The following is a 23186-nucleotide window of genomic DNA, read 5'->3' on the forward strand; positions in this document are numbered from 1 at the left end:
TTTCATTCTCCCTCTTCATGCTGTGCATCCCCCTTGATACCAAAGTCCCACGCTTCTGTCCGCATGCCAGAGTTTGTCAAGGTGAGTAGAGTTTACACTGAAGGAAACTGGAGGTCAGAAGGGAAGGTGGAAAACCGTTCCAATTCCTTATGTTGGTTTACCATGCCTGCCTCTAAGGTTTTCAAGAGATTTCCAAGAATTCTTTAAGAGTTCTTTTGAAGTAGAGCCATAATGGAAAAAATCAAATTTCTCTTCAAGTTATGAAGATGAACTCAACATGGATTTTTTTCTATGATTTATAACCTTTTTTTTTTCTTTAAAACAGGTCTTTAAATGCTGGCAAGCGTCTGTGATTTAGAGGAGCATGATGTTATATTCACAATTTGCTAAGACATTTGAAAATCATGTCAAGGCTTCATTTAAAGTACTAAGCAGAAAATATTAGCACTAACAGAAAAACAAAGGAGCCTTCCTTTAATTATTAGTGAGTTCCAAAGTTGTCATGATTTTTCTTAAGGGGAATAAAAATAGGGCGCCTGGGTGGCTCAGTCGGTTAGGTATCTGCCTTCGGCTCAGGTCATGATCCCAGGGTCCTGGAATTAAGCCCCACATCAGGCTCCCTGCTAAGCAGGGAGCCTGCTTCTCCCTCTCCCTCTGCCCCTCTGTACGGCTCATGAGCTCTCTCTCTCAAATAAATAAAATCTTAAAAAAAAAAAAAAAAGAATAAAAACAGGTGCTGATGGAATTATACCAATAGTGAGTTACTTAGGATGTAAAATATCAAGTAAACCCATAATAAGGAACATTTTAATCAATATTCACATACAATAATATATTCTATTGAACCCAAGAGTCTGAAGAATCAAGCAGCCTTATGCTGTACAGATACTCAAAGCTCGCCCATTTTTCTGCTCCTCTGTATCATCTTTTTATATCAAACTAATGTCTTTCAAACACTAGTTAAATCTACCCTGTTTGCATTTTACTGGGTGCCACAGATATTAGACACTGTATGTGTGTTATCCTGACTGGTTTTCATTATCTGTAAACGCATCCACGTGACTCAACGCTCAGTGTACCTAGCCAAGCACTAGAGAGAGAACATTCAGGACAGTTTTCTCAGTTTTAAGCGCTCTTCCCAACATTTAGATACACCAGGTTTTGTCCTCCGTGAGCCAAACCAAATTTTAAAAAGTTTTAATAAAAATTATGTTTTTTAATAAAAATTTGCTTTTATGTTTATATTCCTTAATAAGCATTCTGAACTCTGCCTTTTCTTCATCCTTTTTGACTGTCCACTAGACCTCATTTAATTAAAAATGTTAAGGCCCTGGGACACCTGGGTGGCTCAGTCGGTTAAGCATCTGCCTTCAGCTCAGGTCATGATCCCAGGGTCCTGGGATTGAGTCCCACATTGGGCTCCCTGCTCCGTGGGAAGCCTGCTTCTCTCTCTGCCTCTGCCGCTCCCCCTGCTTGTGCACTCTCTCTCTCTGACAATAAAAATCTTTAAAATAATAATAAAAAAAGAAATGTTAAGGCCCAAAACCCTATTTACAAGTCTCCCCGTATTATCAAAAACCCCTGTTAATACCTTCCTATCAATATTCTCTGTTCTAAATGTTCCATTGTGAAAAAGAAAATGTATTCTATGGGCTTCTAGACAGCACTGGGCCAAAGCCAAATTTCATAGCTGCTCCATGATGGTCAAATCCACAAGACTCTTGGCCACGGGCCTTCTGATCAACATATGCGGCTTTTCTTTTAATTCCCAAGGAGGTGATCTCAGCTACCATCACACCACTCTACGGCAAAGGATGATGTTTGAAGAACAAGCCCAAATTATAATTTATATATATAATTGTAATTATACAAATCATGAATAAGCAATACTTTTGAAGGCCTATGTGGATGGACACTCCTTACTGGTAAAAGAAAACACAGGAGCACCATAACTACGGGGTAGACTCTAGAAGAGCACCTTTTGGAAAGGAAGATGATATCAGGAGGTAGCTTATCTGTATTGTGGGTATCAGTACGCTCATCTTAAAATTTGGAAATGGTCTGGGGTAGTTTACCTCATGGACTAACATGGTTTTCCAAACATCAGTAGCAATTAAGAATCAGTTTATAGGACGAGCTGTCCAACTTCCCTCCCCCAAAATGCCGTAAATCTATGTCTTCCCAGCTCATCTGGAAGAGAAACCCAGGGCCTACATAAATAATTCTCTGAGACATGAATGCTGTGGCTGTCAGTAAATCAAACTCGCCAACATTTTTTTTTTTGAAATGATTCTGCTGAGCAATTAAAATCAATCAACATAATGATTCCATAAATTTTAAGCTATCGGTGATTCAACTCAGTAAAACAGTCTGAGTCCTAAAACAGAAATGCCATCATGTCGTTGCAAAAATTGGGAAAAAGCTGGTTTAAATGCTCCATCTTAAATTTGAAGCTGGACCAATTCAAGCAGCAGGTAAGTATTAGAGGTGAACAGATCCGTAAAAAGACCGCAACTGTCTCACACTCCTTGTTCCTCCAGTGTAATCAGCCCTGTTAACCAAGGGCACACATAACAGCTTCTAATTCTAAGTGTTCACGAAACATGAATACAAAGTATTAATATTCTACTTCAAGTTATCAAGTTGCGGACCAAGAAGAACATGCACATCAAAAGCAGGGAAGAAACCACTTTTTAAGAGCAAACACTGAACAGAAAAACACCAGGACACAAGGATCGGAAGAAAAGGCACAATCATGTTACTGCATGACTGAAAATGAAAGCAAAATCCATCCACCTTGACCCCGAATAAAACCTTAAGAAGTACAGAAGCCCATTGCGACTATAAACAAATAATCAACATTCAGAATTGGGTGTGTGCTTTAGAAAGTGGAGTGGAATGATCTTTCCTTTTTAAACATCCAGGAAGGGAAAGAAGAAAGTGCAAAATGTTCAAAAAGTATTCTTTCTGAGTAGGGGGTTATAAATGACTTTTTTTTTATTCTTATGTTAATCCCCATACATTACATCATTAGTTTTAGATGTAGAGTTCCATGATTCATTGTTTGTGCATAACACCCAGTGCTCCATGCAGAATGTGCCCTCCTCAATACCCACCACCAGGCTAACCCATCCTCCCACCCCCTCCCCTCTAGAACCCTCAGTTTGTTTTTCAGAGTCCATAGTCTCTCGTGGTTCGTCTACCCCTCCGATTTCCCCCGCTTCATTCTTCCCCTCCTGCTATCTTCTTCTTTTTTTTTTTCTTAACATATATTGCATTATTTGTTTCAGAGGTACAGAGCTGCGATTCAACAGTCTTACACAATTCACAGCGCTCACCATAGCACATACCCTCCCCAATGTCTCTCACCCAGCCACCCCATCCCTCCCACCCCACCCCCCACTCCAGCAACCCTCAGTTTGTTTCCTGCGATTAAGAATTCCTCATATCAGTGAGGTCATATGATACATCTTTCTCTGTTTGACTTATTTCGCTCAACATAATACCCTCTAGTTCCATCCACATCATTGCAAATGGCAAGATCTCATTCCTTTTGATGGCTGCATAATATTCCATTGTATATATATACCACATCTTCTTCATCCATTCATCTGTTGATGGACATCTTGGCTCTTTCCACAGTTTGGCTATTGTGGACATTGCTGCTATAAACATCGGGGTGCACGTAGCCCTTCGGATCCCTACTTTTGTATCTTTGGGGTAAATACCCAGTAGTGCAATTGCTGGATCATATGGTAGCTCTATTTTCAACTTTTTGAGGAACCTCCATACAGTTTTCCAGAGTGGCTGCACCAGCTTGCATTCCCACCAACAGTGTAGGACGGTTCTCCTTTCTCCGCATCCCCGCCAACATCTGTCGTTTCCTGACTTGTTAATTTTAGCCATTCTGACTGGTGTGAGGTGGTATCTCATGGAGGTTTTGACTTTTTAAAAATCTTTACAGGTACACTCTGAAACAAGTAATACATTATATGTTAAAAAAAAGAAGAAGAAGATAGCAGGAGGGGAAGAATGAAGGAGGGGAGATCGGAGGGGGAGATGAACCATGAGAGACGATGGACTCTGAGAAACAAATCGAGGGTTCTAGAGGAGAAGGGGGTGGGGGGATGGGTTAGCCTGGTGATGGGTATTAAAGAGGGCACGTACTGCATGGAGCACTGGGTGTTATGCGCAAACAGTGAATCATGGAACACTACATCAAAAATTAATGATGTAATATATGGTGATTAACATAACATAATAAAAAAATAAATTAAAAAAATCTTTACAGGTACATATTTTCTAAACATTTTTATGATCAAAAATCATTTTTACAAATTTTAAAGGAAAGTTCAATTAATTCAAAGAAGTATTAGGGGGAAAAAAGTCAACATAGAAAAATAGTCCTGCTGCTTTTATAATTATTTGCTATTGTTTTTGGTCTGAGCCATTCTGGTTGAAAAGCAGGAAGCACAAGTAGGAGATTAAGAGAATCAGTAAATAAAAGATCAGAGCTCTCTTTCATTATTTTCTTCCCCTGCCTTTTCAAATCAAATCTTCAAGTGTCCTGATCTGTTTTTAAAAGGCCTCTAAACAGCTACACTTCCCTTCCATGTTTATTTATCCTAAACCTAATGACACACAAAGGGAGTTAATTCTTGATATCTCAGATCTCTTCCAGACTCAGATTTGAGCTCCAGAAGATGTTTAGCATTTCAGAAACTCTATATATTTTGATCATCTTAAAAACTTCCTGTAATACATTTTGTGCTGCACATAGTTTGGGCCATTTTGCATTAGAGAGAACGCTTCCTTTTTTTTGTCTTTAGCAGCTCACTCTGCTCTGTGTTATGCTCAATCTTCATGGATAACAGGGATTGGATGTATGTCCATGGTAAATTCCATGTGAATTGCTAGACTTCTGCCTCAAAGTATTAAATGACAGTGAAAGGCAGTAAATATGAACAATTTCCACAACTTGGGGCAACTAACTTTAGAGAAACCAGGAATTGCTAAATTCAAATACAGATGAAAAGCCAAGGTTTTGGCCAGGAAATAAGGAGCTTGAATCTGTTGTGGTGGGAGGGGGCGGGGTAGACAAAGGATCTCAGTCATTCTTATAACTCTGGCCATCGCCAGCATCTTTATCCAGAAAGGACATGGTAAATATAGAAAAGATTCATGTTCTTTCCTGAGGCATTCAAAGGGGACAAACTAATGGGACACCAGGGTCTTGAATTTTCAGGCTACACCTTAAGATAAAAATTATAGGTGTCATTTGTCTGAAATATTACCCTGGAAAATAATTGACATTTTAAAGGCATGTCCAATAGCTATCTATGGTTCACTTGTACAAGGCCTTGATGCTCTAGGTGCCCACTGAGGCCTATGCACCCACAGCACAAACACACACATTTCTCATGGGCGTCTTGAGAATCCAGCCCAGGAGGAAAGGGAGGACAAGAAGACTCAGACGACAAAAATATTCTTTACTTTTGCACCGTCCAAAGGCATGCCTCCAAACAGGAGTGCGATCTCCTCACGGCCCCCAACATCCCTACCTGTGCTTTGGGTTCAAGGTTCGGGTTTCTTGGACCACTTCATTCAAAGGGTACATCTGCACCGACTTTTCTGGCTAATGGCAGTGGCAAAAGGAGGTCTGTCTCCAGATGTGGGATCTCTCCAGGGACGTCAGCTTCTGCGACAGGTTCCCTTTCCTACACTTCTCTACCTCTGGCTTTCAGACTGTGCTCTGGGTCCCTCCGTGGTACTTTTCAGGTTCTGCAGATAATGAAGGTCCCAACCACCACTTAACCCTTTCATGCCTTTGTAGCTTTAGTTGTAATGACGACAACTGTAGAAGGACAGTAAGGGCTTACTGAGTGTACTCCATGCTAGTTTCGCAGGAAGCATTCACAGATAGCCCTTCATTTAATCTTTGCCATAATCATAAGATAGGCCGTTCTATTTTAAAGGTAGAAGAACGGAGGCCCAGGAAGGACTGAGGCCCAAGAAATTATTTTCCAAAGAGAATAGCACAGAGCAAGTGGCCGAGAATCAGAACCCAGGCAATAGGATTCTAGATCCTATACTCTGAACTAGTCTACTCTTTAATTTCGGCACAGGTCAGGTTCCATCTCCACAGAGCCCGTCCAGACCAGCCCAGAGCCATTGCTCTTCCCCTCAAAATCCCTCTCTTTCTCTGGGCTCCTGGGTGGCTCAGTCGTTAAGCATCTGCCTTCAACTGAGGTCATGATCTCAGGGTCCCGGAATCGAGCCCTGCATTGGGCTCCCTGCTCAGCGTGAAGCCTGCTTTGCCCTCTCCCACTCCCCCTGCTTGTGTTCCCTCTCTCGCTGTCTATCTCTCTGTCAAATAAATAAATAAAATCTTTGAAAAAAAAAATCCCTCTGTTTCTCGAGTCTCTTATTTGCCAGGGGTTCCTTATCATCCCTCTTTATCTAGTCTCTCCAACTAGATTACAAATGCTTTACTTGTAGGGCTATGCCTCTCTCCATGACGCTCGCTGGTGTGTTTAGCAGTGCCTCAAGAATTTGATTCGAGCCTAAGAAATTGTCGATAAATGACAAGACAGATCAGAAATTGGATCTTCATCTATCAAGTGCCAGGAACAAAGTTTGAGAGGATACAGTTCGAAGTCTCACTGGGGACTGCCAAGGAGAGAGATAGAGGTTAGCCGTCCAGATGTGTGAGCTTAAGGAAGTTACTCCAACCTTCCATGGCTCAGAGGCTTCACTTGTGCAGTGGTATCATTGATCCCTAGGGAACAGGGCCGCTGTGAAGGTTAGAGAGAGAGCACAGGGCCAGTGTAAGGGATGAGGGAGCAGAAGGCAAGTGGAGGACAAAGCACAAGCTGACACCCCCACCCCCACCCCAAAGGTGGGATCTGTGTGACATTCCCCAGGACCTCCTGCCTGCCCTACAACTAAGGGAAGGAAAAAGCAAATGGTTCACTGACAGACATCACAGACCTGCAGAATGTGAGTCTCCATCAGTTACCAATATCTTAGTGATTTACAAGGAAAAAGCATTCTTACCAATAACCTGACTTCCAGAGACCCACAGACCCAATTTCCTAGAGCCCTAACATCACGCTCCCCTCCTTAGTGATGTGGGAAACAGAGGCAGAAGGGATTATAAATAAAGTAAAATGTCCTTATAACCTGCAGTCCATTGACAAATACTTGAGGCAGGCAGAGTATAACATTTCTCCAGGAAGCTCCCAACTGTCTTCGTGTTAATGCTTTGCTAGAGAAGGAAACAACCTTAGCTTGACAATAGCCAGGCCTCCAGTATCCTGGGAGTCTGCTTTAGCATATCAGAGTCCTCTTGGACACACCCCTGTATCCTTACCTCCCCCAACTCCCAAGTATATAACCAGTCACCCTTCACACTGCCCATGGGTCCTATTCCCGTACTTTAATAAAACCACCTTTTTGGCACTAAAGATGTCTCAAGAATTCTTTCTTGGCCATCGGCTCCGGACCTCACCAACATTCCAAAACTACATCATAAGTCCATGAAAATAGTTTATCAAAAATTACCCCTACTTAGATACGCAAAGTGCCCTTGGATTCAACTAGAGCTATGTTAGCTTTGAACCAAAAAAAAAAAGAAGAGCAAAGCCTTAGAAGTGCTGAATCTGGGGATAGAGTTAGAAAGCATGAAGAGTAAGGGGGTACTGGATGGGGTGCCTGGAGGCTGCTCCCCCATCTGTCACCAGCAAAATCTGCTCATATATATTTCATACACAAAAGCACTCCAGGAGATTTTGCTTTAGAAAGAAAACAAAAAAAGGATTCAGTCATGAAGATAGTTAGCACAATACCGTTTGATCCCGTTCAGAAAACTTACAGACAACAATGCTTTCAAGTCAATAAAAAGTTGCTTTATCACAAGTGGGAGGAATTACGAGGGCATAAAGTGCATATTGTTAGCAAAGCAGACTGTCCTTTAGAGAAAACAAGGCGTAAAGAACACTTAGCTATAGAATGTACTGTCCAGCTTCCTAAGCCCCTACCTTTTTGCAGCCCTCTCCTCCTGCCTTTCTGAGCATTTACACTAATTTTCTAGGATCTACTGCCACAGTCACAGTAAAAACTCAATTCCTTCAGACCCATGTAACAATGAGCTGGCTAGCTTCTTCACCAGCAACCTGCAACACACCAGACCTCAGAAATCTACATGTCTTAGTTCCAAGCAACTCCCCATGTCTTTCTCAAGACTGAAATACAATCTTCTCATCTTCTAATTATTAGATGCCAAAAGATCTGCAATCCACCTAGAACTGCTGAGCCCTTCACTGTGAATTTGATTAATGACCACCTAGATGGACTATAAAGGACCTTTTCCACTCTTGGTCCAATGGATTGGACTTAACCCAACAAGGAAAAACACTTTACTTATTCAGACATCCCCAAGCCCCTTGTTCTCTTAAAAATGCCCATCCATATTTGTTTTCACCTAATCCAAACTACATTCATGACTATGACAAAGAACAAAAATCAAATGAAACTCATTTTTTGTTCTGTTTTCCTATCAACATCTTAGCCATCAAATTCAATAAATCTAAAAGCTATTCCTGTTAACAACATAGCCCAGCAGTCCATGATTTTTTAATTTTTTCCTTCCCACTCAACCTGTTCTTTTACTTCTCACTATTTTTCAAAAGAATACGTTAATAATCAGCACAATGCTGGTAGTCTTCCACCAATACCATGTTTCACTCTTTAAAAGAAAATCACAATGCTTCTTAAATATCTCTGCATGACAGCAATAAAATAACAAGGAGAAAAAAGAAAACTACAATGATGCCCAGAATAATAGTAATTATTACAGTGTCTGTAATTTTTCTTTTAAATACTTCAATATTGACAATTCAATGCAGGGAAGAGTGTGTTGTTTGAAGGTTAATACAAATTAAGTACCTGTATGGTATAGATAAATGGTCCTCAAACTTTGGATGCTTCAGAATGACCTGGAGGACTTGCTTTACACAGATTGCTGTGAACCATCCCAAAGAGTGTAGAAATGCAAACTCTCTGGCATCTTCTAACAAGTGTCCCGGGGATGCTGGGGGCAGTCCCAGGCATCACAGTTTGATAAACATTGTAATAAACATTTGAAGTTCCCTAATCAAGAGTCCACACTCGGATGTGGGTGGTGGGCATTTTACGGACTTCATTCAAAGGTCTACACATTTGAGGGAAGGAGGGGAGGGGTGCCTATAGTGAATGCCCCCAGCATTGCTGCCTAAATTGGCATCAGTTTGTGAATGAACCAGCACTGATGGATTCCATGACCTTGGCCTCCACTTTCTCATCTGGAGAACTAAAGGCAACTTCTCTCACCTACTAGATTGGGATATTCTGAGGATCGTGTTAGATAAAGCAAGGGTAACAAGCTGTAAATTTTAAAACCCCGTTACCATGATTACTGAGAAATGTATCCAGTCAACAAGGGGCATCCCACAAGAAGAGTGGGCTGCTCAGATTGATCAATGAATCGCCGAGATTGTTTTTCCTCTAGGGAAAACAAGAGTAAACATGTTTGTCATGACTCTTGTTTTTTCTTTTAATAGATTTTTTATGTAAAAAAAAATGAAAAATCCCTTTATTAAATGTTTCTAAATTGCTATTTTTTATAATTCTTACTTTAAAGAAATTCATTGACTGACATATTTCATAAAAAAAATATGTAGCTACTTAGTGATGTCTTAAATGTTGAACCATAAAGTTTCATCACATGAGACACTCAAGTATTTCAATACACTACAAAGCCTAGATCCCACAATTGGTTCAGATTGCTTGTTATGGGTCTCTAAGGCTTTCAGCTTATAACCCTCTCTTCATTATATCACAGGATTCATCCCGTTGTAGCAGATGTACTGAATGTGGGTCCATATGTTACAGTTTAAAAATTTTAAAAACCCACAATTATCACATGCTGTGTCACTTTTTTGTGGAAATAAAGCCTGAAGCCTTAGTTCATAGACATAGTCCTATGGATGCACTCGTGTTTAAATGCAACATAAGCGACTGCCGATGAGATGTAAAAGCTTATGACAAGAGCAGAGCAAAGCAGTGCCATACTCATGGACCTCCCTCTAACCACACAGCTACATGATATGGGACCGGTCGCTTAAACTCAGCCGCTTCAGCAATAAAATGAGGGTAACACCATGCCACGCCCAAATGTGTGGAGCTGAGAGCATCACCCATAGCCTTCAAATGTTCTCTGCTCTCACTTGTCACTCCTGTTGAGCATCTATCACAATCCACGGACAGAAGTGTTTCATTTGTAAAAAAATAATAATAATTACATAACATACATATTGACCTATGTTACTACTTTGCTTTTTCTTCTTTCAATCAGCCAAGAAAATACTAAAATTACTTCTTAGCAAATTCTTGAAATTAAGATGCAGTATACCAAAACGGACACAACCTTTACATTGTGTGAGAGCTTTATTTCTCCTCCCCCCCCCTTTTTTTTACTACATCAGTTTTAGTTATTTATTTTTTAAGGTAAGCTCTATGCCCAATGTAGGGCTTGAGCTCATGATCCTGAGGTCAAGAGTCACAGGTTCTACAGACTGAGCCAGCCAGGTGCCCCCTGTGTGGGAGCTTCTTATGATGCAGGCCTTTGCAGAAAATTTTGCAAGATTAAAGAAGCTGCCAAAAAAAATAAAAATAAATAAGAAATAAATCAGCCTCCCTTGCCCATTGCTACATTTACTATTAAATTATCTGTGATCCTTAAAAAATAATATCCCATCAGTTAAAGCCTGACTATTCTCTAGATATAGGGAACACTCAAGGTACTCCATTAATTAAAGGAGGAAGGGAGAGTCATTTATCTAGCCACAAGCAGGAATTAAGTAGTATTACCCTCCTTGGATGATAAGAGGTATTCCCTTCCTCCCCCAAGAAGCCCTGCCATCATATGCCTGTGAACCGAGCCTAGTCAATATTGAACTCAAATCTTTTTTTGGAAGTAGACAAATATAAATCAAATAAATTCTGACTACAACAATTCCCATCAGGACTAGAAAAAAAAATCAACCTATAAAAAAAAAACAACAATATTGTGGGGCGCCTGGTTGGCTCAGCCAGTAGAGAGTGCGACTCTGCATCTCAGGGTTGTAAATTTGAGCCCCACGTTGGATGTAGAGGTTACTTAAAAATAAAATCTTAAAAAAAAAAAAAAAAAAAAAAAACAAGAAAAACTGTAGTTTACTGCTTTCCTTTTCTCTGAAATTCACTTTTATTTCACTTAAACAATATAGAAATGAGATGATATAGCTCTTGTATATGCATTTGTTAGTCTGTTGTGTGGCATCATGGGTACCTAGTGAATTGATTCCTTTAATAAAGAAATGCATTTCTCAGGGATTACATAACTGGATTTAAGTTACTAATTTCACAGTATTCTTTAATAGACAAATGTGATAAGAACATTTTACTAAAAGGAATATTATCTAACTCACTAAGCAAGCGTACCTGCTTCCCAGGATGTGGCCAGACACCACTGTTGTCCAGGATGACAATTCCCGGGCTGTTCCTGGACTATTCTTCTGGAATCAGGGTCCTATTTCTAGTCATCAGCACCCTAAAATTACTTTGTTTCTCCTTTCCCTTCAGGATTCTCGGCAGAAGACATGCATTAGACGAAGAGAATGCAAAGCTTGCATCTTTTTAATTGGCCTCAAAGGCAGAATGGAGACATTCTCATTAGCATGCTTATCTCTTGTGCTTCTGTGCTTTGGCACAGGGAATGTGACAGTCCCGGGTCCGTGCTGCTCATTAAAAGCCCAGGTAATAATCGCATATAGGACATACATTGCTATTGGCGGACAATCTTGCTTCATTTCCATAAGTGAATGTTACTTTATCATAAATGATGCTTTACAGAACTAAACAATGATATTTCCTAAAATGTGTCTAACTATATACATCTTCATTCAATCATCTTCATACGTAAGATTTAGAGCCACTAGAAGAGCTTTATCTAGAACTCCTTTTTATTAATAAAATTGGCATTCATTTCTTCTGTGCCTTTATTGATAAAAGGCATTGTTGACCTTATAAGAATTGCATTTAGTGTACATAAAGGTATCTGAGCAAGAAATGTTAGTCAAATCTTTTCATTTCTTTTCCCTATTCTTTAGTGGTTTTTGTTTTGTGTTTTCCTTTTTTATTGACAGCTGGCAGATTTTTCTCAGTCAGGTTGAGTAACAGGTTTGAAACAAAGCTATGCGGGAATGTACAAGCCACTTTATTGCATAGACTCAAATGTATTTTAAAAAATCCAAAGATAAACTAAAAAATCCAAACCTTTGAACTTTGTTCTTAAAATGTCTATGACACACTGAAATATCTTAATTAGTCAACTCCCCCTGTACAAATATTCTAGGAAAGCTTAGGTAAACCTGAAAGTATTCAAAAGCGAAGGCAGAAAGATATTTTTAGCAGACGTTAGTGAAGTCATCAATTTCTTGTAGAATGGATTTCTTGTAGAATGTTTAGGCTCTTTTATGTTAGTACTCAAGTATTTTAGTGTCTGAGGAATGTGTAAATACTTGCTATAAATAATCTAAGGAAAAATAATTACTCAGATATTTTGCTCAAGTCAATTCATAAAAGAGTCTCACACCACACACCACCCACCCCCCCCACCGACCACCAGACAAATTTTGCAGATAATTTTCTATGGGTTCAACTTACGCAGGTATTGAGAGGTTTTCCTACAAAGAGGAGGTCTGGGTTTTATTGGAATCTATTTGAATGAGACTGCGTGAAGAATACATTCTCTAAGATTGGGGGATTTGTGAACTAGACACTTAAAGTAGGAGGAACAGACATTAATTTAGTATCTTCAGGCAAAAATACCCCAGTTCACGTACAACTGAAGTTGGGAGCAAAGAGGTATAGAAGTCAAACCTAAAAAAAAAAAAAAAAAAAAAAAAAAATCCCTATGTAGTTGTGAGACCTGTTTGTGGGGAATCCAGGTAAAACAAGACAATAGCAGAAAAGGTGTGGGTGTTTAAGCCATGAATAACCTCAAGACATTTGTTACATGTGTTTCCAACAAAATGTTACTTTTATGGATTTTGATATACTCATTTCTCTAGGGAAAAAAAAATCAATGTGCTGTTTTATAAGATAGGAAAATACTCTGAATATAGATTTCCTGCACCATTGTATGAGGTTTTCTTTCCATGTCATTATGGTTTCAATTTTAAAATAGTTATTCTTGGTGCTCTCAGATTGCTTTCCTGGTGTTACCATCATAACCAGTGGTATACATTTATTTATTTATTCCCAGAGGAATGCGAATGGATTTCTCCCAGATGAAAAACAAAGGACTTATTGCAAACTACTATGGAGCTTCTTTCTGTTGAAGCATCATGGACAAGCATATCCTATTTTATAGCATAATATCAATCTATAACTTTAATGAGAAAACAACTTTTTTGATACCCTAAGTTAAAAAAAACAAAACAAAACCCACAGGTAATAGAATCATCTTTGTTAGCAGGAAGTCACTGGGATTTTATTCATGGCCTGATACAATTTCAAAAAAGTGCTCTTTTGAACAAGCAATGACTCATATACATTGAGGAGCTCTTGAATGTCACCCAGGATTTAGTTACCACTGTGAGATTAAAAATGCATTAAAATGCTCAGCAGCTCTCAGGCTGACGAGGGAGAAAGAAAGGAGAGAGGGACCATGAAATAAAGTAGGTGATGTTGAGGGAAATTGGGTCACAACCCATGTAAATGAGAAAGAAAGAGGCAAGGATAGACAAGCTATGGAATAGGATGGGCGGTCTCCTTGGACTTAACTATTACACCCAAGTGGGCGAATCCATTTTGAAAGTTACTCTAAACAGTCATTACTGGCAAAATGACAGTTAAGAAGAAACGGACAAGAATTTGCAATGACGTGGATGGAACTGGAGGGTATTATGTTGAGCGAAATAAGTCAATCAGAGAAAGACATGTATCATATGACCTCACTGATATGAGGAATTCTTAATCTCAGGAAACAAACTGAGGGTTGCTGGAGTGGGGGGTGGGGTGGGAGGGATGGGGTGACTGGGTGATAGACACTGGGGAGGGTATGTGCTATGGTGAGCGCTGTGAATTGTGTAAGACTGTTGAATCGCAGATCTGTACCTCTGAAACAAATAATGCAATATATGTTAAGGAAAAAAAAAAGAAGAAGAAGGTAGCAGGAGGGGCAGAATGAAGCAGGGGAAATCAGAGGGGTAGACGAACCACGAGAGACGATGGACTCAGAAAAACAAACTGAGGGTTCTAGAGGGGAGGGGTGTGGGAGGATGGGTTAGCCTGGTGGTGGGTATTGAGGAGGGCACATTCTGCATGGAGCACTGGGTGTTATGCACAAACAATGAATCATGGAACACTACATCTAAAACTAATGATATAATGTATGGGGATTAACATAAGAATTAAAAAAAACAAAAACAAAAAAACAAGAAATGGACAAGAGTCGACAAAATCCTGAATCCTGAGAAATGACTGGACCTAAAAAGCCAGATAAGGACATTTTGAAATAGCACACATAATGAGTAAGATAGCACTGGGGGGCGGGGGGGGGGGGGGTGTGGCGTGCGCTATATTCCGTAGTCATTTGGTACAAGTAGCATCCATAATGGAACCTAATCAGAATTATAAAGTGATCAGCTTGAAAGTTTAATTTAAACATAAATTTAAAGTGGTACTTCAAGGATCATGGCCACAAGTATAATCTCCCTGGATAGCGTAGGAGACAGGACAAAAGGTCCCGAATAAGAAATAATCATTATTCACACCTTACAGTTCTTTACAACATTCAGAATATCTTGGTAATAGATATTACTCCTTACTCATGCAGAAACCTCTGTGCATCTATAAATGCAGAGATGGATCTGCACTCCATCCACCTTAGGTTCTTTTCTCAATACCACCTCCACATGGTAAGTAGGCACTACGAAGACACACACAGACACACCTGCGTGCAGACACTTTTTCTGTGTCTGTGTTAAAGAACATGCTCCATGACTCATTTTCTTTGATGTCGATGTTCTGACGGCCCCCAAATGGTTAGGATTATAATTTGCATTCAACACCTACTTCCTTCTCACTGAATCAGATCCAAAGTGTGCATTTAAATTTATCAAACATGAGTACAATAGCTACCACAGAGGAACGCCATTTTACAGGAACCAAATAAATTTCACAAAGCAAAGCAATCCTCTCATAAAAAAAAAAAAACTTTGCCGCAAAATTCATTTAAATACATTATTTAGTCTATCTAAAATATTTCTCATAATTCCAAGTTTGAACAGATTAAGCACATGTTATTACCAACTGTTGACCTTTTCTGGAATCGCGGTTTTTCATTAGAATTAAATGAGCAGTATACAAGGCTGAAATATTTTTAAAATATTCATAATTCACCATTCGCAATTCTGAGAAAGCCTGTTTTAATCAAAATGTGTTAATCTGGCCTTTTTGACCTACAAGGAATGCATTTCTCAGAAAAATCCAGCCTGATAGCATAATCCGTTTCACTTAATAGTGTCGTGACTACTCTTCTTTCTACTTAAGGCACTTTTTACGGGAGTTAAAGTTGTGGCAGCTTCTGTTATGTTTCACTGGGCTTCGTTATTCTTTGAGTCGTGTAATTAAATGATCACATAAAATAAAAACCTGGTGGTGCCAGTCAATCAAAAGAGTTTTGTTCTTTTAAAGATCAAGAATCAAATGTCAAGAAGAACTCTCCTAGGAGGGCCCCATCCACAACGCAACTGAGGTCCCAGTGACCAACATCAATAAATAAAAAGGTGATTAACTAACAACGCATGGAGGACAATTTCCGGGAGGCTGGCTGGCTGGCCACACATTCTGAATTCTTTACAATCCAAGGTTCAGTGTCATATTGGTAGCCATAGGCCACACTTCTGAGAAAAAGAAACCCGATATACAAAACAGTCAATGGCATCCGACTAAAATTAGTTGTCGGTCATTTTGCCAATAGCATATTCTTTTTTTAAAAAAATAACAAAACCTAATCAAAGTGATTTGTGATTGCAGTCATCCACAGGATTATGTGTCAGAACAATGTTTCCAACATGAAATGCATCTGCCTAAAGACGCAATGGACCTTCCATTGTTGGCTTTTTGCATTCAGTTCTGTTTGTTATACATTCATTCCATCCTGTAGTCAGGAAGAAGGGGTATTTAAAACCACCACTTCCCCCCACCCCCCAACGACTGCAGCTGTTTCTACTGAGTAATAAAAGTTGCTGGAGAAATCATATATACACATACATGTAAAATTAGGGAAACAAGCTGCTTTATTGCCCCGATTTAAAATAAGCTCAATCAGTAGAAAAGAAAAATACTATAATATACAGCTTGATGAGCAGCTGAAGACAAGAATAGACTCAGACGCAATTTTAGAATTCAGGCTATATCTCACTCAACAATGTTTGAATGAGATGAAGGACACGCCTCCTTTAAATTTTTTCTAAACCACTGAATGAACAAGTGGAATTTACGGGGGAATGTAACCCAAAATAGATTCGTAAAACTTCCTTCAGTATTAGCTTGAGGCTTTAAAGGCAGAAAAAGGAAGGTCTCACTGCTGTTTCATTTATAAAGTTGTAACATTTTGTAAATCTTCATCAATAAGAATTCTAAGTTAAAAGAACACCTTCCATAAGTCAGTGATAAAATTTAAGTTATGCAGAACAGATTGTTAATCGTCTTTCACTAGGGCAAACAAATATAGCAACCGTAGCACAAGGTAAGAATTAAAATATTGATTCACAAAATTACAAAGATTAAATCAAGAGGCATGGTAATCGATATCTCAAAGGTCTAGGGGAAAGGACATTGAAAGTATTGGCAAAATAAGAAAAAGTCTTACTTTTGACGGTCGCTGTCCGGGTACAGTTGTAAAGAATGGCCAACTCGCCAAACACTTTTCCTGGACCCATGGTGCAGAGCTTCACGCCTTCTTTTGTAACTTCAACCTTACCATCTACAACAAAGAGACAACATCATTTTAATTCTCTTCCACGCTTCATTTCATGTGTTGTATTTTCAACATGCAATGAGGAATATGAGGTTCTTCTTTAAAACTGCAAAGCAATTACCAATGAAGACCAAGCCTTCACCCAGATGCAGTGCAAGAAATGCAGTAAATCATGTCAGTTAAGAAATCCCATCCTTCTTTAAATTAATCACCAATAAGAGGCACCTGGGTGGCTCAGTTGATTGGGCATCTGCCTTCGTCTCAGATCAGGATCCCCAGGGTCCTGGGATCGAGCCCCACATCGGGCTCCCTGCTCAGCTGGGAGCCTGTTTCTCCCTCTCCCTCTGCCTGCCCCTCCCCCTGCTTGTGCTCTCTCCCTCTGTCAAATAAATGAATAAAATCTTTAAAAAAATTAATCACTGATAAGATCTGAGGTAAGACTGAAAGAAAGAAAAAGACAGAAAAGACAAAAAGGTAAACACGTGTTTTTCCAAATACGAATTAGAAAACTATTGTAATTCCAATTTTAATGCCATTTTGAATCAGAGAGAAAAGCGGGGTAAGTGGGTGCATTTTCTACAGCACACTTCATTCATGGGAATTCTCCTTTGAGTAAAGCACAGCTATTACAGAAAGGGAGATTACTTTAACCCTTGGGAACCGTTTAATTGCAGCTCATGGTATCTTTTATTTTTAAGCATCTTATCTGACTTGGGCAAGACTGTTTTATCTGCTTCCCAGTCTGGCAACACTGGCCCTAAGGACAAATAAACTAGGAGGGCTGTGGGGGAAACAAAGAGACATTAGGTCCATTTATATTCCACAAAGGACTTAGAAAATGAAATGCTAAGGAAGGAAAGAGCCAAGGATACATGGACCCTGGTTATACACTGTTGCCTGAAAGAAAGGCAAATGCTATCCATGAGGGAAATGAAAGAAATAGATTTTTTTAAAAGGTACAGCTACATACACCAGGAATTCTCTCACCTCACACAATGGGGGCTGGGGTTGGAAATAAATGGGCAACACAATCCATTCTAGACTAATAGCCCCCCCCCACTTCTATTATTCTTCCAAGTTCCTTATCCACAGTCTAAGGAAGAACCTTCTGCTTGGCATTAGCTAATGAAAGGAGCTAACGCTATCAAGTTTTCTCCAAACTTCAGACCTACGTGCATCAACTTCATAATTGTTCCTGTATCTACGTGTTTCCTGTAATGTTGTTTTTTTTTAGAGTTTAGGCTTTAAACATACTCTTGCTTTAAAAAACAAAATCAACCTAGTCTCAACTAAGCGACAACACTTGTAAAAATCACAGGGTCAATGTGCTAATTTCTTCAAACACCTGTTGAGATAAAATCTTCAATATCAAAAAACTTTTTGGGAAAGTGTGATCCATGTACCAGTCATGTGAGGCCGACCCTTCAGAGAACATTGTTCTTTCGACCCTGAAAACCATTTCATGTAAATGCTATCAGTGGAGAGAGAATTCTTCAGTAATTAGGATAAAATTTCACATAAGATCTATTCACTACTCTTGAACTCTGTGTGTACCTCCTCTGTGTATAAAGAAATTATTCAGGAATGAACAAATCCAACAATTCTAAAAGTTTGGACATACTTTCTTAGGCAGGTCTGGCCACTCAAAATTTAGTCTAGGGGCGCCTGGGTGGCTCAGTTGTTAAGCATCTGCCTTCGGCTCAGGTCATGATCCCAGGGTCCTGGGATCGAGCCCCGCATTGGGCTCCCTGCTCCGCAGGAAGCCTGCTTCTCCCTCTCCCATTCCTCTGCCTGTGTTCCTGCTCTCGCTATCTCTCTCTCTGTTAAATAAATAAATAAAATCTTAAAAAAAAAAAAATTTAGTCTAGCTTTGTATGCCTTGTTTCTTGACTGCAGAAAATAAAACTCTTGTGATAGGTACATCAATACCTGCCCAGTAAATCCGTATTTCCTAAGCCACAGATGTCCGCCACCCCACCCATGCCATGCCCCACCTTCCCTTTCAATGGTAATCCTGCCCCTTAACAAATTTCGTCTGCTGCTTGAGAATGAGAAACAGGCTCAGAACCTAATATGGTTAGGGGATTTTTAAGTCATTAGAAGTCAGACCAGGAGTTAAATTCTGGTTCTCTTATCTCTTGCTTATGAGCCTTGTGATCTTGGGCAAGGTATTAGGTTCTTCATGCCTTGGTTTCTTCATTAACAAAATAGATGAAAGAAAAGCACCTATCTCATCAGGTGGTTGATAAAATGAAATGATTAAAATAGGGACAATGCTGAGCGCAATGTCTGGCATATAGCAAATGGTCAATAAATACTAACTCTTATTTTTAGTGTTATTTTTATTATATGTCTTATCTAGAAGGAGGAAGGGCTTACTAGATAATACTGAAACACAGTATTCCAAAATCTATTACAGAAACCAATCAAGCCTACATAGTTAGTAGGTTTATGGTTTTTTGTTTGTTTTTTAAATGGAGAAAGTATTTGTCTCAGATTCTCTCTCTATTGGGAGGGAGAGAGTGCATTTGAGAACTTTTGGGTTCAAATCAATATTAAACCCAAAGAAGACAATGGCATTTCAAGAAGTCACCGTGATCTACGTGGCAGAATGCATCCTCTTTGTGCTCTTCCTCACTCGGCCATGTGCAGCCAACATTTGACAAGCTTTGCTTTAGCAAGTACCCTCTTAAGCTGGAGACGCCTATGAATACACAAAGTAACAACTTTCCAGTGCATTACAACATTTTCTGGACTTAAAGCTCTAGCTTCAATGATACTAAAGGAACTAAGCGCAAAATGAGCAATGCCTAAAGAACTTCCATACATAACTGATTTTGTACAAGTCTGCTTCTCTCTCTCCTTGGGTCCCATAGGTGGAAGTCTTCAGTAGAAAGGAACCCATAGGAGCAAGACCACTACTAAGAATCCTGCTGGACAGCTTGACAATAAGGCTTCTCAACTAATAAAAGATGAGAAACATAGGACTCTCATTTTCAGCTCAGTGGTTTCTTAAAGGACATCTGGGGACCTGCCACATCAAAGCCAATTAATAAAATGCATATTCCCCACTCTGGGAAATTGTAACTGTCCCTACACTGCAATGACCACTGTACTTGGTCCTGGTGCTTCTTACTTCTCTGAAAAATCATGCTCATAGAGCACTCATTGATTTTAACTGATAGTGAGTCTTGAAACTGATCATGTTTCCTTTGAGATATGACCTCTAGAAAGCTCACAGCCAGAATTATATAAGACTCTGGGGTTGGAAATGTGTGCATAAATGCATTTCTGGTTCCAACTCATTTTCCTGATCTTATTTTATATTTGCCTAATTTGTTCATCTCTAACTCATTTTTTTTAAAGATTTTATTTATTTATTTGAGAGAGAGTGAGAGAGAGAGCACAAGAGGGGGGAGCAGGAGAGGGAGAAGCAGACTCCCTGCTGAGCAGGGAGCCCGATGCGGGACTCGATCCCGGGACTCCAGGATCATGACCCGAGCCAAAGGCAGTGGCTTAACCAACTGAGCCACCCAGGCGCCCTCTAACTCATTTTTTTAAAGACGGGTATGAATAATTATATATGTGTATATATGATATAAAGATAGGTATAAATAAGTATATATATGATAGACGTGCATATATATGAACAATTAGTGTTGGTAACAGAAGGTTGTAATCCATATTAATTAGAATAGCAAAAAAAATTTTTAAGAAGAGATTTACTGGCACAGATTGTATTTGAGAAATAGAAATGTGGATGTAAAACATCTTTTCCAGGTTAAGTTAAATCCTACAGGTTCGGTATATTCACAATAGCCAAGGAAGGAAGGAACCCAGCTTGGAGGTTTTTATGTAATTATAATTTGCTATTAACTTCAGGAGTGCATGTGCAAATATGTCAGGCTATTTGATCACATATGATAGATGAGAGTTGTCTAGAAAGTGTTTTTTTTTAATGAACAGAAATATCTAAATGATAAACAGAAACACGGTGTTTGTAAAATGTTACTGAGTCCCCGTGTGATCACTTTTCCTTCCTTCTACCTGCTGTGTGGGTGAATGAGTAATTCAGGGAGGCAGGATCCCTTGGGTGTTAAAAAGTTAGGTACACACATGGCATTAATTAGAGAGTCCTTTCAAAGACATTTGGGAACGTTCTGATTTCCGAGAGCCCGGTTATGTAAGTGACTGAGGTGAGGTGTGAGTTTGCTTAAGCTCATTCACTGTGCCACGCGGCAGCCTTGAAGCCAAACTGAAAGCGATCACACACTTACAAACGACTTCCAGGTACAGGGTGTGTGGTCCGCTTACGAAGCCCAAGAATAAGACCATCACCAGCTTGCTGCACACACCTGTCCTTTCAAGTGTCAGGGCCATCCTGAAGCCAACCCCCTAGTCTTAGACTGCCCCCCACCCTTTTTTCCACTCTATGGCTACTTTTGAGGTTTGGTTTAAATTGACTTCTCTTGCATAGAAGTTATGTCGGCCTATGTGTGTTTATTTTGGTGGTGAGGGGAACAATGTGGGATAAGATAAAGGGGAAAAGTCATTTAGGCTCAAAATATAGCAGGCTTTTGCCAGAGGCTTCTACCAACTCAGAAAGAACCCAGCTTGGAGGTTTTTATGTAATTATAATTTGCTATTAACTTCAGGAGTGCATGTTAATGAATTTACTTCAGGTCAGCATTGATTAATGTAATTTCTATTTCTCTTAAAGAAATTGCAGAGATTCATTAGCATTTATTCATGACTGTTTAATACTTTAATTTTCAAATATGTCAGATTCCAAATCAAAGATATTTTTTCCTTCGAGAGTAGCAAAAAGACATTTTCAGAACATCCTAGTAGAGTTCTAGACTTTTCCATTATTTTCCCTAACTGAACTCGATAGTGACTAGAGGCTATTAGAACTGTTATTTGGGGAAGTAATGACAATCTGAAATGTGGTCCATCTATACATCCTGCTTTTGTTTTTTTTAATTCACTTTTGCTTTTAAAAAACATGATATTACATTGGCATTATTTTTACTATGCACTCTCCTCACCACAAAAAAGAAACATCCAAATCATTTTTATTTGGATTTTGCTAAACTGTTATTGTTTACAGGAGAGGTGTTGGAACAGCTGCTTATATAAGATTTCAGGGTGACCGTGTCATTCAGCTCTTTTTTTTTAATTTTATTTTTTTTATTCTTATGTTAATCCCCATACATTACAACATTAGTTTTAGATGAAGTGTTCCATGATTCATTGTTTGCGCATAACACCCAGTGCTCCATGCAGAATGCGCCCTCCTCAATACCCACCACCAGGCTAACCCATCCTCCCACCCCCCTCCCCTCTAAAACCCTGTATGTTTTTCAGAGTCCATCGTCTCTCATGGTTCATCTACCCCTCCGATTTCCCCCGCTTCATTCTTCCCCTCCCGCTACCTTCTTCTTCTTCTTCTTTTTTTCTTAACATATATTGCATTATTTGTTTCAGAGGTACAGATCTGAGATTCAACACGTGTCATTCAGCTCTTACCACCCCTGCAATTAGTATGACTAATTGAAAGTTTTATCATAGTACCTTGAATGCATTGTTTTTAAGGATTTTATTTATTTATTTGAGAGCGAGCTCAGGAGTTGGGGGGAGGGGCAGAGGGAGAGGGAGAAGCAGGCTCTGCGCTGAGCAGGGGGCCTGACGTGGGGCTCGATCCCAGGACCCTGAGATCATGACCTGAGCCGAAGGCAGACGCTTAATGACTGAGCCACCCAGGTGCCCCCCCCCCCCCCGCCGCCCTGTATGTATTTTTTGTACCTACTTCAGGTACCAGATGCCCAGTGATGATGGAACCATCTGAGCCCTAAGTCCTGACATTTGCCACCTTGACCAAAAGTTAGCCCACCTCCTGCTTTCTGGGCATCAAGGTTCATGTGCCATCCTTGGGAGATGCTAAGTGTGAAGAGATCCATTATAAAGTCTCTATACTTTTGTCCATCTTTCATAAGAATGAGTAGGCCCTATAAATAAAAGAAATTGAGTTTACAAGGAGACCCAGAATCACCTGGCTTTGTTTATCTTTCTGGGTTTCTCACTAACCTGTGGTTTTGTGCCATAAGGACTTTCACGA

The 23186-nt window shown here is 39.6% G+C and overlaps 1 protein-coding gene across 3 annotated transcripts in view; it reads right to left on the reverse strand.

Annotated features, from left to right (window-relative positions):
* PRKG1 (protein kinase cGMP-dependent 1) overlaps positions 1-23186 on the reverse strand; it is a 1261682-nt gene that overhangs the window by 783267 nt on the left and 455229 nt on the right. For all 3 annotated transcript variants that reach the window (XM_064594539.1, XM_064594538.1, XM_064594540.1), the window contains one exon: positions 16961-17074. In XM_064594539.1, coding sequence (XP_064450609.1) covers positions 16961-17074 — 114 coding nt within the window. The remainder of the gene's footprint in view (positions 1-16960; positions 17075-23186) is intronic.

This window comes from Mirounga angustirostris, unplaced genomic scaffold (genome assembly GCF_029215605.1).
Source record: "Mirounga angustirostris isolate CCGP_5_RB_7025 unplaced genomic scaffold, mMirAng1.0.hap1 SCAF_6, whole genome shotgun sequence".
Lineage (NCBI taxonomy): Eukaryota > Metazoa > Chordata > Mammalia > Carnivora > Phocidae > Mirounga > Mirounga angustirostris.